This window comes from Microcaecilia unicolor, chromosome 1, assembly GCF_901765095.1.
Source record: "Microcaecilia unicolor chromosome 1, aMicUni1.1, whole genome shotgun sequence".
Taxonomy (NCBI): Eukaryota; Metazoa; Chordata; class Amphibia; order Gymnophiona; family Siphonopidae; genus Microcaecilia; species Microcaecilia unicolor.
In genome coordinates, this window is record NC_044031.1 from 387380749 (window position 1) to 387393763 (window position 13015).

Below are 13015 nucleotides of genomic sequence, written 5' to 3' on the forward strand. Positions count from 1 at the left end.
TGTACTTTCAGCACTATTCAGGTAGTGATAAAATGATATAATCTTATTTCAGTTACCTGTTATTGTGTGCTGTTTTCTCCATCTGTTTTAAATATTCACTGTTCAATATTTTATGAAAATGTGTTTGTTCGCTCTGCTTGTCTGGACTAAGAATCCTAGTGGTTTGTGGCTTGGATCTGTGGGTGCTCTCTTGGAACTATGGGACCCGTGTGGCCTCCAGTAACCTACAAATCACTGGGAATAATATGAAAGCGGGAGACTCATCCAGAGGCAACTGTGACCCAGTCAGTGGGATGAGGGTGCTGGTAAGAGCAGCAGGTGCGCAGACCTGAGCTGGGGACAGACCCTCTAGGTGGTTGCAGGTTTAGCCCCAGGCAGGTGACTACGTGTTTTGTGACAACACTTTTCTGCACAGGAAATGGAGGTAGAGAAAACAAAGTTGGTTTTACCAATGACCTCACCAGTATTACCTGGTGATGGTCTCTACAAAGATCAAGTATACATCTGCCAAAGTAGCAAAAAATTCCTTTTTCTAACACACCTATACTCCCATCAACCACTGCAGCTGCAACAAGAATCAAGTGAGCAAAATACCAGAGTGACACTTGCTACCCCTGCATACTCCAGGATACAGCAATCTCATGGGAAACATATATTGCTGCAAGCTGTGAAATAGAGAAATTGTCTCTCTTATTTTTTATTTTTATTTCAAACTCTGTATGGGAAAATGCAGATCACTCCCAGAGCCCCGGGCCTAAGTCTTCTGAGGGTAGGTTGCAGAAGAGTGTAGTGGACTCTAGGAAAGAAAATTACTGGGTAAGAATATCTTCTTCCTTAGTGTCTAGCTACACTGTTCAAGCAGGATGTACCAAAGCAGATCCACTGGGCAGAGGAAGACAAAGCTCCTACAAATGACAGCTCTGCCAAAGTCCAAACAAACCCTAGCTAACATGTCCAACCTGTAGCATTTGACAAATGAATGAAGCAATGACTAAGTCGCTACCCTACAAATCTCCTTAGAAAACAATGCCGGGGCCTCTGCCCAGATGTGCCCTGAGTCCGCGTGGAGTGGGCCATCAGACCCTGAAGCACCAGATGATTCTTGCAAATGTAAGTGGTCTCAATAGGCACCTTGATCCACCTCACAATGGAGGCCTTAGAGGCCGCCTGGCCCCTCATAAAGCCATGAAAAAGAACAAAGAAGTGATCAGAGGTGAAAATCATTTGCCTTCTTCAGGTACCATAGCAGCTTCCAGTCCGCAGAAGTAGTGCCTTCCGCCATAAAGAAGGACAAGAAAACTTCCTGGTTCACGTGGAATGGAGAAACCATCTTAGGAAGAAAGGAAGGGACCATCCGAAGGGAAATGCAATCCTCCATGAAAGACAAATAGAGGTCCTGACAAGACAAGGCTGGTAGCTCGGAAACTCTTTTGAGCAAAGATGACTGCTACCAGAAACACCATCTTCAGAGTGAGTTTGCCCAATCTGTGCCTAAATCTTTTCTGCCTAGTCCTCCAGGAGGAACACCATCTCCTGGGCAGTGTAGAAGCAGACTCCCAGGTTCTCCAGGACCTGGGAGGGAGCAAAGTAACTCTATCCTTGATTCACAAACCAACCCAGGGTCTCCTAGTGGTTAGGTTGGTCTCTGCAGCTGAATCTGCCTGAATCAACCAATCGTCCAGTTAAAGATGTACCCTGACCACCAGAACCACCGGTCCAAGGTGATTTCACACTTCCTCTTCTTTTGTGGGTATCCTGAAAACATGACTGGCTAGGTGTGTCCCGAAGACTGGGTTGAGAACCCCTGGTCAGGAGAGACTCAAAGATATGCCAAACGCTTACATAAACCAACAAAGTGAACGCATTGTAGAACTCAATAAGGCTCTAAACACTAACCCTTCTTCAGCAATTCGCTCACTCAAGAGCCATATCATAAGAGAATCGTACCACATCTGGTATGCTGATGGGATACTGAACCATAAGAGTCTGACTGAGGCAGCAGAAGGGGAACTCCAACAGCCACACAGGATCTTCATACCATGGGCATCTTGGCCAATCTGGAGCCATTAAAACCATCTGGTTCTGGCAGGCTTTGATCCTATCGACAGTCCCCAACAGGGCCACGGATGACCCAGCGAATCTATCCCCTGATATTGGCTCCTTCCTGTGACTAAAAAAAATCAAAGAGCATTCTTTGCCATAGCCATTAGGTCCATTACTGGGGCTCTGCAATGATCAACTATAGACCAAAAGGCAGTCTCTGAGAGTGACCACTCGCCTGGATCCAGAATGTTTTTGCTGAGAAAATCTGCCTCTACACTGGATTCTGTTCAGCCTAGTCCATGAGTCTGGCTGTCTCCAGAGCTAGAGGACGATTCTTCACTCCTCCCTGATGATTAATATGTGCCACTGCTGTCGCATTGTCCAAGATCCTGACCACCTTGTGGAGTAAACAAGCAGCCAAAACGCTAGGTGTACCAAACAAAGGGAAAGTTAGGTTCTTACCTTGGTAATTTTCTTTCCTTTACTCACAGCAGATGAATCCATTAACTGATGGGTTGTATCCGCCTACCAGCAGGTGGAGATAGAGAACACTGAAGAACCACAGTGACCCTTGGACGGCTAGCCCAGTCTGCCTTCAGTATTTGAAATTTCCAAAGCAGAGTGAATCGTAAAAGGTAGAATAACAAACTTTCCTCACAGCGAACAAACGCCCCAGAACCAGAGCAATAACCACATAAAGGAGGAACGAACTCAATCTCCTGCAATAGAACAGCACGTAGAAGCTCTGAGAGCTGGTCTTCAACTTCTCCTGATGAGATACAATATCTGCATGAAAGATCTGAACAAAAAACAGTCAGACAGGGAGGGACCATGGATTCATCTGCTGTGATTATAGGAAAGAAAATTAACAAGGTAAGAACCTAATTTTCCCTTCCTTGTCATCAGCAGCAGATGAATCCATTAACTGATGGGATGTACAAAAGCACTCCCTACTTAGGGTGGGAACAGGCCACTCCGAGATTAAGCACTTGCGCTCCAAAAGGCGCGTCCTGCTTCGCTGCAACATCCAGCCTGTAATGCCGGACAAATGAGAGCTGAGAAGCCCAAGTAGCCGCACTACAGATCTCTTGGAGAGAGTGCACCAATTTCAGCCCACGAGCAGGAAATCGCTCTCGTGGAATGCACCCTAAACACTTCAGGCGGAGACCGTCCTGAAAGCAGATACGCAGAAAAAATGACTTCCTTGAGCCAACAGGCTATAGTGGCCTTAGACACCGGACACCCGCGCCCAGGACCTGACAACAATACAAAAAGGTGATCAGAAGTCCAGAAGTCATTTGAGATCTGTAGATACTGCAACAGAGCCCTGCGGACATCCAAAAGATGCCAAGGAATCTGGAAAAACTTCCCTAGAAAAGGAAGGAAGAAAAATGGGCTGGTTCATGTGAAACGCTGAAACCACTTTAGGCAGGAAGAAAGGTACTGTATGTACCGTTACTCCGGACTCCGAGAATTGTAGAAAAGGGTCCCAACAGGACAGCGCCTGAAGCTCAGACATGCGTCTAGCCGATGTCATGGCCACCAAAAAGACTGTCATGAGAGTCACATCCTTCTCCGAAGCGCGATTAAGTGGCTCGAAAGGCCAACGCTCGAGAGCCTTCAACACCAGCCCCAGGTTCCAGGCCGGACAAGGCGACCGCACAGGAGGACGGAGCCTAAGTGCCCCTCTGAGAAATCGGGCAATGTCCAGATGAGCAGCAAGGGATAAGCCCAAGACTTTCCCTCGAAAGCATGCCAATGCTGCCACTTGAACCTGCAGGGAATTGTAAGCCAGACCTTTTTGTAAGCCATCCTGCAAAAAGTCCAGCACCGGCGAGACTGTAGCCCGCGTGGGTGTGATCGCCTTTGAAACACACCATGCCTCAAACTTGCGCCAGATCCGAGCATAAGCTGCGGAGGTAGACCACTTGCGGGCCTGCAAGAGAGTGGAGATGACCTTGTTAGAGTAGCCCTTATCTCTCAATTGTGCCCTCTCAAGAGCCAGGCAGTAAGACCAAATCGGCAGAGATCCTTCATAGACACCGGACCTTGAACCAACAGGTTCGGCACCAGAGGCAAAGGAAATGGAGCCTCCACCATCATCCGACGGAGATCCGCATACCACGGACGCCTTGGCCAGTCTGGAGCGACGAGAATCACCAATCCCCAGTGTAGTCGAATCCGCAGGAGGACTCGCCCTATCAAGGGCCAAGGAGGGAACACATACAGGAGGCCCAAGGGCCAGGGTTGAGCCAGTGCATCCAACCCCGCCGAGCGAGGATCTCTCCGTCTGCTGAAAAAGTGAGGGACTTTGGCATTTGCACTTGACACCATTAGATCCATTCCGGGAGTCCCCCATTTGGCACAAATCTGAAGAAAAACTTCTTCTGCCAGTTCCCATTCCGCTGGGTCGATTTGATGCCTGCTGAGAAAATCGGCTTGCACGTTGCTCTGACCTGTTATGTGAGCTGCTGACAGAAGCTGCATGTGGAGCTCAGCCCAGTGACAAATCTGAGCAGCCTCCGCGGCCAGGGCCCTGCACTGAGTGTCGCCCTGACGATTTATGTAGGCCACCGCTGTCGTGTTGTCTGACAGAACCCGGACAGAAAGCCCCTTCAGAGTCTTGTGAAAGGCCATAAAAGCCTAGAATATCGCTCTAAGTTCCAAGCAATTGATGGACCACCCCGCTTCCACAGGTGTCCACTGACCCTGCGCATAGCTTCCCTGGCAATGCGCTCCCCAGCCCAAAAGGCTGGCATCCGTTATCACCAGGCACCAAAAAGGAAGCGCGAGCGGCATTCCTTGTCGCGGCATCCTGTCGGAGAGTCACCAATCCATACTGTGCCGGGCCGCAGGGAGCCATGTAAGTCTGCATTGATATTCCTGGGAAATCGGAGACCACTGACACCACCACCATTACCTTGGAAAAGGTACGGGGGAGCTGTGGCTAGGCCAGGGGTAGGCAACTCCAGTCCTTGAGAGCCGCAGGCAGATCAGGTTTTCAGGATATCCACAATGAATATGCAGGAGATAGATTTGCATACCATGGAGGCAGTGCTTGCAAATCTATCTCCTGCATATTCATTGTGGATATCCTGAAAACCTGACCTGCCTGCAGCTCTCGAGGACCGGAGTTGCCTACCCCTGGGCTAGGCCGAAAGGCAAGGCCCGAAACTGGAAATGTTGTCCCAACACCACAAACTGGAGAAACCGCTGATGCGGGGGCCAAATAGGAATATGCAAATACGCTTCTGTTAGGTCCAGAGACATGAGAGACTCTCCGGGCGATACCTGCAAGCTTCACGGAAGCGAGGTCTGGAAGAGGAGGGAAACACAGGACCCTTGGAATAAGGCCTCGACCTATCCTCAGGGGCGTAGAGTCCCCTAGGTCTTTAACAATCTTCTCCAAATCCTCTCCATGTAACAGGAGGCCCCGAAAGGGTAACCTCACCAGCCTTTGTTTAGAAGCCATGTCAGCTGCCCAATGAGCAGCCAACGAAGGCAGCGGGCAGAAACCGCCACAGACATCTGCTTAGCCGAAGCTCTGACCAGATCATAAAGGGCGTCAGCCAAAAATGACAGGGCCGACTGCATCCGCGGGGCAACCTCAGAGAGGGACCCTGCACCATCCGCAGGCTGATCCACCGCCTGTTGTAACCAGGAAAGACAGGCTCAGGCTGCATAGGAACTGCAAATAGACGCCCTTAAGGCAAGGCCCGATATTTCAAAGGCCCGCTTCAGCGCGGATTCTAGCCGCCGGTGCTGCACATCTTTCAAAGCAACCCCTCCCCTCTACTGGGAGAGTGGTCTTTTTAGTCACCGCCGTGACCAATGCGTCCACTTTAGGCATCCCAAAAAGGGCCAAGTGATCCTCACTCAGAGGGTAAAGCTGACCCATAGCCCTGGCCACTTTCAAAGGCCCATCGGGGTCAGACCATTGAGCTGAAATAAGCTCCTGGATGGAGTCATGCAAAGGAAAGGCCCGAGTAGGCTTCTTAGTACTCGCCATCCTAAGATTAACAGAGGAGGCATCACCCTCAGCAAGATCATCAATCGAGAGGGACTGCAAGGCGTCAGCAATGAGAGCTGGCAGCTCGTCGCAGTGGAAAATCCGAACTGCATCGGGATCATCCGAATCCAGTGGCAAATAGGCACCCTCCTCTGGATCATCCGTCCATGAGGGCCTGCCAGATCCCTCAAAATCCCCACAGCCTGACCACGGGAGGGGGGGGGGGGGGGGGGGGGAGGGAGGGGAGGAGGGAGATGCGCCACTTTCAGACGGGGAATTTACCAGTCTCTGTTTAGCGTCTTTCCAACGCTCTGGCGAAGAAATAACCTCTGCAGCCATCCCTGGGCCATCAACACTTGGAGGAAATCCAGAATGCAATGCAGTGTCAGACACCTGCGGCAGAGCTCTTTTCAGCATGAAGGCCTTATGCATCAGTAGCACGAACTTAGGAGAGAAAAATTCACCCTGACCCTCCGTCCCCGAATTAGGAGAAACAGAAGTTGGAGCTCCTCTAGCAGCCTCGAAACGACGTGTCCCCCTGCACTCAGACTCCTCCGCCACCACGAGGGTCGAGTCATGCGGCACTTCCAAAATGGCGCCTGCTGCTAGCTCCATCGAGCGGGAAGAATCATCGCTTGCCATGCTCGTACTAGTGTGAGCATCTAAGGAGCACGCACTGCAAAGCCGTGCTGCTGACCTGAGTTTACCACAGCAGGAGCAGTGCTTAACTCCTTCATCAGCCATCGTCCGACAGGACGGAAATATAGCTATAAAATGGCAGCTTCGCGCCAAAACTTACCCCGCTCGGAACGCTGTCCACGAGAACCTCCCCGGAGGAGCTGGGCACCACTCTCACCTCAGAAGACCGAATCAATGAGCTCCAGTCACGGTGCACTGTACCAGAATCTCTGGAGAAAGCCTCAGAATAGCAACGCTGTATAAGCGCACACTTTTTTTTTTTTTTAACGCTGTGAGGAAAGTTGGAGGCAGTCAGCAACAGAGGGACTCCTGGAGGAGGGGGGAATGAGTAAGGAAGGGAAAGGGCAAACCTATATGCCTTTAAAGTGGGCACCATCAGCAACAACACCCCTGCTCAACTGGCAAAGCACAGGAGCCACCCCAGGCAGAAATCCAGGAGCTGATCAAGCTACGTCCACACCTGCTGGGAGATAGAGAAATACTGAAGGAAGATGGGGCTAGCCGTCCAAGGATCACTGTGGTTCTTCAGTGTTCTCTATCTCCACCTGCTGGTAGGCGGATACAACCCATCAGTTAATGGATTCATCTGCTGCTGATGACAAGGAATAGTCCTTGTTTCCACAAGGATGGACCATGCCACTTCCACTCTTGACCAACTTTAAATCACTGCTGGAGACAGAGAATACTGATATGACTGGAAGTGCATGGTGCCCTTTGTAGGATAAGGGTTCACAAGTCTTTGTCTTCCGTATAATCTGGGCTGGTCTTCTATACCATAGGACCTCAACATGTGGTACACATACCCCTTAGAATACATGACACCTGCCAAGTGCCAGTTTTCTGCTTTTGCTATTCCCTTTTCCTCACTGCCACAATCTGCCAACAGAAGTGTCTGGTATAGCCAGGTGGTCAGACCAACATCAAGGTGTGTGTGTGTCCCACAACAAGATTGGAAAAATAAAATGAAAAGACAAAAGGTAGAAAAAGTACATTTATTTTCTATTTCATGATCAAAATGTGTCACTTTTTGGAATGTACTTAGGCCAGAGCTGATTGGAGCTCGGAAATACTTGGTTAAAATTTGTTCAACTTAGAGGGTACTCAGCTTGAAGCAGTTCAGAAACAGTTCTCAGCTATTACAAAACACCCATTAGTAAAATAAAACACTTCCTAAATATCAGTCTACTTAAAGTAAAACATGCTAGTTTTAAACACACTGTATTTTCCTATACGGTAAATATTTACATAAGAAAAAGCACAACGCATGTGAAGGATATCAGAACTTTACAGAAATGACACTGTGACAGGAATAATGACAATTGTGATTTCTTCTCTGGAAACAAATACTTACAGCTGTCATCCGGGTCACTTCTGGATGCTCTACATAGAAATTCTTCTCAAATTTTGGCAGCTCACTCAAATCCCATTTCTTTTTACGGAGACGCTCTCCAGGATTACCAAACTTCTTTGGGGGAAGTAGGCCACCACCGCCGCCACCTCCACCACCACGGTTTGAACCAAACCTGGGACCACCAGAGCTGTAACACAATTACATATAAATTAAAACACAGAACTACTACTACTGAGGGGCTGCTTTTGCAGGCCAAGGTTTTGTTTAAACTTGTATTTAAGTTTCAGAATAACAGTTAAAAAATAAAAAAAAAACAACAACTGCAAGGCTAAGGAGAAATTAGATATTACCTGCTAATTTCCTTTCATTTAGTCCCTCCAGACCGACCCAGAATGCAACTGATGGGTTGTGCACGCCTTCTAGCAGGTGAAGACTGAAATCTCTGAATCTAGAAAGAGCCAATAAGAGCCCTAGCTAACTGTAACTAGACTCGGTATTGTCTTAAAGCAGAAGCAAGCCTATTCTGTGCCACGGGGAAAACTCGAGCAGCCACCCTAGACATACTACCATTAAACGTATGTCTCTTGCATAATGTGGCTGAACCAACAAGGTATATTTTTTTTTTGTAATAAAACAGCAAATTTTGCAAACCGGCTCCACGGAAAAAAAAAAGCCACCACAAACGAAACGTCATCTTTGCAAGTATCTAAAGGGACGAATCTGGGCCGGTCTGGAGGGACTAAAGGAAAGCAAATTAGCAGGTAAGATTTAATTTTTCCTTCCTTAGGCATCCCTCCAAACCGGCCCAGAATGCAACTGAAGGGAAGTAAAACAGTATTTTATGGGAGGGACCCTAGTAATCCCACCGTGAGAACGTTCGCGCTAAGAACAGCCTCCTGACGACACTGAACATCCAATCAGTAATGCTTCAAAAAATAATGCAAGGAGGACCATGTGCTGCATTACAGATTTCCAAAGGAGGTACCAGGAAATGCTCCGCCCATAATGTAGCTTGACCCAGGGCCGGTCCTAGGGTCTCTGGCGCCCCCCTGCAGACTATGAGTTGGCACCCACGCCCCCCCCCCCCGCCTCTGTCAAATCTAGTGTGGTCAAAAATTCCCCTGACCTGACTGCCACTACGACCGACAAAAAGAGTCTCATTACGGAAAGAAGCCACCCGGAGGGATCGACTAACCGCCTTGAGATCTAGAATGGACGGAAAGATCCCTCCTTTTTCAGAACAACAAAGTAAATGGAGTAACAACCCTGACCGATCTCTGCGGAAGAAACTGGGTAAACAGCCTATAGAACAAGAAGCCTATTTAGCGTATCGCGAACGGCGCCCGCCTTGAGCCTGGAACGACAAGGAGATTCCAAAAAGGTGTCTGGAAGAGGCTGTGTGAATTCTAAGGAGTACTTGTCTCGAATAACCTCTAGTACCCATCGATGAGGTAATCTGGGCCCACTTCCAATAATACTGTGATAACCATGATCCCACAGGAATTAGAAGATGGAATCGGAAACCTTCATTGAGCAGGACGGCAAGGGGACTGGAAGGAAGCTCCCGAGTCTCTACCTCCTCTTCGAGCCCCCTGAAAGGACTGATTTCTCTGAAAAACAAATCCAGATCTCTGTACCGAAGAACCTCTCCCTGGCCTATACCGCCGAAAATCACACCCTCGCCTCCTGGAAGGGAGCGACGAACGAACCGCCCCTCTGGGTCTGTACTCAGGGAGCAGAGGCACTTAGCTTCTCCTACACTGCGAACCAACTTATTTAACTCTTCCCCCAAAAGAACCAAGTCAAAGTTGAGCAGTTTCTCTTCTTTTTGGGGAAGAGTTAGCTAAGTTGGTTTCTAGTCTAGGAGAAGCTAAAGTGCCTCTGCTCCCTGAGGACAGACCCAGAGGGGTGGGTAATTCTTCGCTCCCTGCCACAGCAAGTCGCTACACTCAAAGCCATAGATGTCGACGAAGCCCTGAGCAGGACATATAAGGAGTCTGCCAGAAAGGCAGACCCCCATCTCAATTTTTGCCACTTCACTTCATCAGAAGCTCTATCCAAACGCATTCTGACCATCAGAAAATTGCCCTAGCAACCAAGGAACCACAGATGGCTGCCTGAAACGCCAAGGCGAAGACATCAAAAGCACTCTTCAAAAGGGCTTCCATATGACTATCATGAACATCCTTAACAGCGGTGCCCCCATCCACAGGGACCGTATTCCACTTAGTAACCACTGAGACCACTGCATCCACTACTGGGGGTTTAAGAAGGGCCTTGTCATAATCTGGCACACAATAAAGACCAACCATAGCAAGCCTAAAAAGAGATCTGAGGTATCCCATTGAGCCTGTATGATATCCCGGATATCCCAATACATAGGGAAAGTTTTACCTGGTTTTCTGATCCCCTTAACTGAAAGATTCACTTTACGAGTTTCCACCACCATGGATTGTTCCTCCCCAAAATGCAAGGTAGAGGCTACCAAGGAAATGAGTTCCTGCAAATCTTTGTGGAAAATTCTAACTACCGAAGGATCCTCTCCTTGGAGCAAAGATTCTCCCCCGAGTTCCAATCCACTGGGGTCCTCAGAAGTATTTCCTCCCCTAACAAATCTGGCCCCTCTAAGGCAGGCATGTTCTGATCTGGATCAGAAGCCAGATCATCATCTAGGTCCCAGGCTCCTATTGGACGCTTAGCAGACAGGGCTTGTTTGTCTAAGCTGTGAGGCAAAGGCACTAGAAGTGAATTAGACTTTTGCAGTAAAAAAGCCTTATACATTTGTACAACAAATTCTGGTGGGAAGCCCTTCCCTTAAGCCCCCGACAGCACAGAATGTAATAAAACTGCTTGTTCCAACACAGGAGGCTGAAAAGCAACAGGTCTGTCAGCTGAGACAGCCTGAGAAAAATGGCGTTTCCTGCCGCACCCGAACCGCCCACATCTCCCTGCTACCTCAAATGCAGTTGACACCACCGAAACAACCTTAGAAGAACTGTCTTTCAAAGTTGCATTGACCGCGGTACAAAACCTGCAGTCGCCAAACTACGCTGCAGACTGAGCAGCGCTTGAATTTTTCAGCCATAGCATTGAGGAAGAACGGTGGCGTGGGCTTTTTTTTTTTTCCAAAACAAAACCAAGTGCAAGGAAAAGCAGACACCGAACAAGTGGATACAGAGCTGCCTTGCACGTTCTCACCTAGAAGCAGTGTTGAAAGTGAAGACACATACCTGTACCAGGTATTCTCTGAGGACACCAGGCTGATTGTTCTCACGATTGGGTCGTCGTCCGCGACGGCCCAGGAGACCGGCAAAACTTTGCATAGCAAAACAAAAAAGTCTCTCGAACGCTCTGTCATACGGGCAGAGCGAACTGCGCATGCGCGAATGGCTTCCCGCCCACGGCACGAGCGCGACTCCCTCAGTTAAATAAAAAGCAAACAGACTAGAACAACTCCAAAGGGGAGGTGGGTGGGTTTGAGAGAACAATCAGCCTGCTGTCCTCGGAGAATACCTGCTACAGGTATGTATCTTCACTTCCTCCGAGGACAAGCCCGCCTCTTGTTCTCACGATTGGGGTATCCCTAGCCCCCAGGCTCACTCAAAACAATGAACATTCGTCAATTGGGCCTCGCAACGGCGAGGACAACACATAGATTGACCTGAAACCAAAATCAACTAAGTGAGAGTGCAGCCTGGAACAGAACAAAAATGGGCCTAGAGGGGTGGAGTTGAATTCTAAACCCCGAACAGATTCTGCAGCACCAACTGCCCAGACTGTTGCGTCGGGTATCCTGCTGAAGGTGAGATGTGAAAGTGTGAACTGATGACCACGTTGCAGCCTTGCAAATCTCTTCAATAGAAGCTGACTTCAAGTGAGCCACTGACGCAGCCATGGCTCTGATATTATGAGCCGTGATATGGCCCTCTAGAGCCAGCCCAGCTTGGGCATAAGTAAAGGAAATGCAATCTGCTACCCAATTAGAGATTGTGCGTTTTGCGATGGTGACTCCCCTCCTGCTGGGATCAAAAGAAACAAACAGCTGGGCAGGACTGTCTAAAGGGCTTTGGATCACATCCTCTAGATCCCCTGTGGGAAGCTAGGGTCCATTGAGCTGATCTCATATGTAAGCGTGCCATGGGAATTACATGAACTGTGGAAGGCATGTGTCCTAAGAGTCTCAACATCTGCTGAGGTGTGATCTGTTGAGACGCTCGAGCAAAGGACACTAGAGCCAGGAGATTGTCTGCTCTTGCCTGGGGAAGATAAGCTCGAGAGGTCCGTGTGTCCAACAGAGCTCCAATGAACTCCAATTTCTGAACCGGAACAAGGTGGGACTCGGGATAATTGATTACAAACCCCAGAAGCTCTAGCAGTCGAATAGTCATCTGCATGGACTGTAGAGTACCTGCCTCTGAAGTGCTCTTCACCGGCCAATCATCGAGATAAGGGAACACATGCACTCGCAGTCTGCGTAGCAATGCTGCGACAACTGCCAGACACTTTGTGAAGACTCTGGGCGCAGACGTGAGGCCAAACGGTAGCACACAGTACTGAAAGTGCAGAGCTCCCAACCGAAATCTAAGATACTTCCTGTGAGCTGGAAGTATCGAGATGTGTGTATAGGCATCCTTCAAGTCCAGAAAGCATAGCCAATCGTTTTGTTGAATCATGGGAAGAAGGGAGCCCAAGGAAGCCATCCTGAACTTTTCTCAGACTAGGAATTTGTTCATGGCCCTTAGGTCTAGGATGGGACGCATCCCCCATTTTCTTTTGCACAAGGAAGTACCTGGAATAAAATCCCAGCCCTTCTTCCCCTGATGGAACGGGTTTGACCGCATTGGCCTTTAGAAGGGCGGAGAGTTCCTCTACAAGTACCTGCTTGTACTGGCAGCTGAAGGACTGAGCTCCCG

The 13015-nt window shown here is 49.0% G+C and overlaps 1 protein-coding gene across 1 annotated transcript in view; it reads right to left on the minus strand.

Moving 5' to 3' along the window:
• DDX17 (DEAD-box helicase 17) overlaps nucleotides 1-13015 on the minus strand; it is a 277343-nt gene that overhangs the window by 232111 nt on the left and 32217 nt on the right. The window contains exon 2 of the mRNA XM_030210742.1: nucleotides 8103-8289. Coding sequence (XP_030066602.1) covers nucleotides 8103-8289 — 187 coding nt within the window. The remainder of the gene's footprint in view (nucleotides 1-8102; nucleotides 8290-13015) is intronic.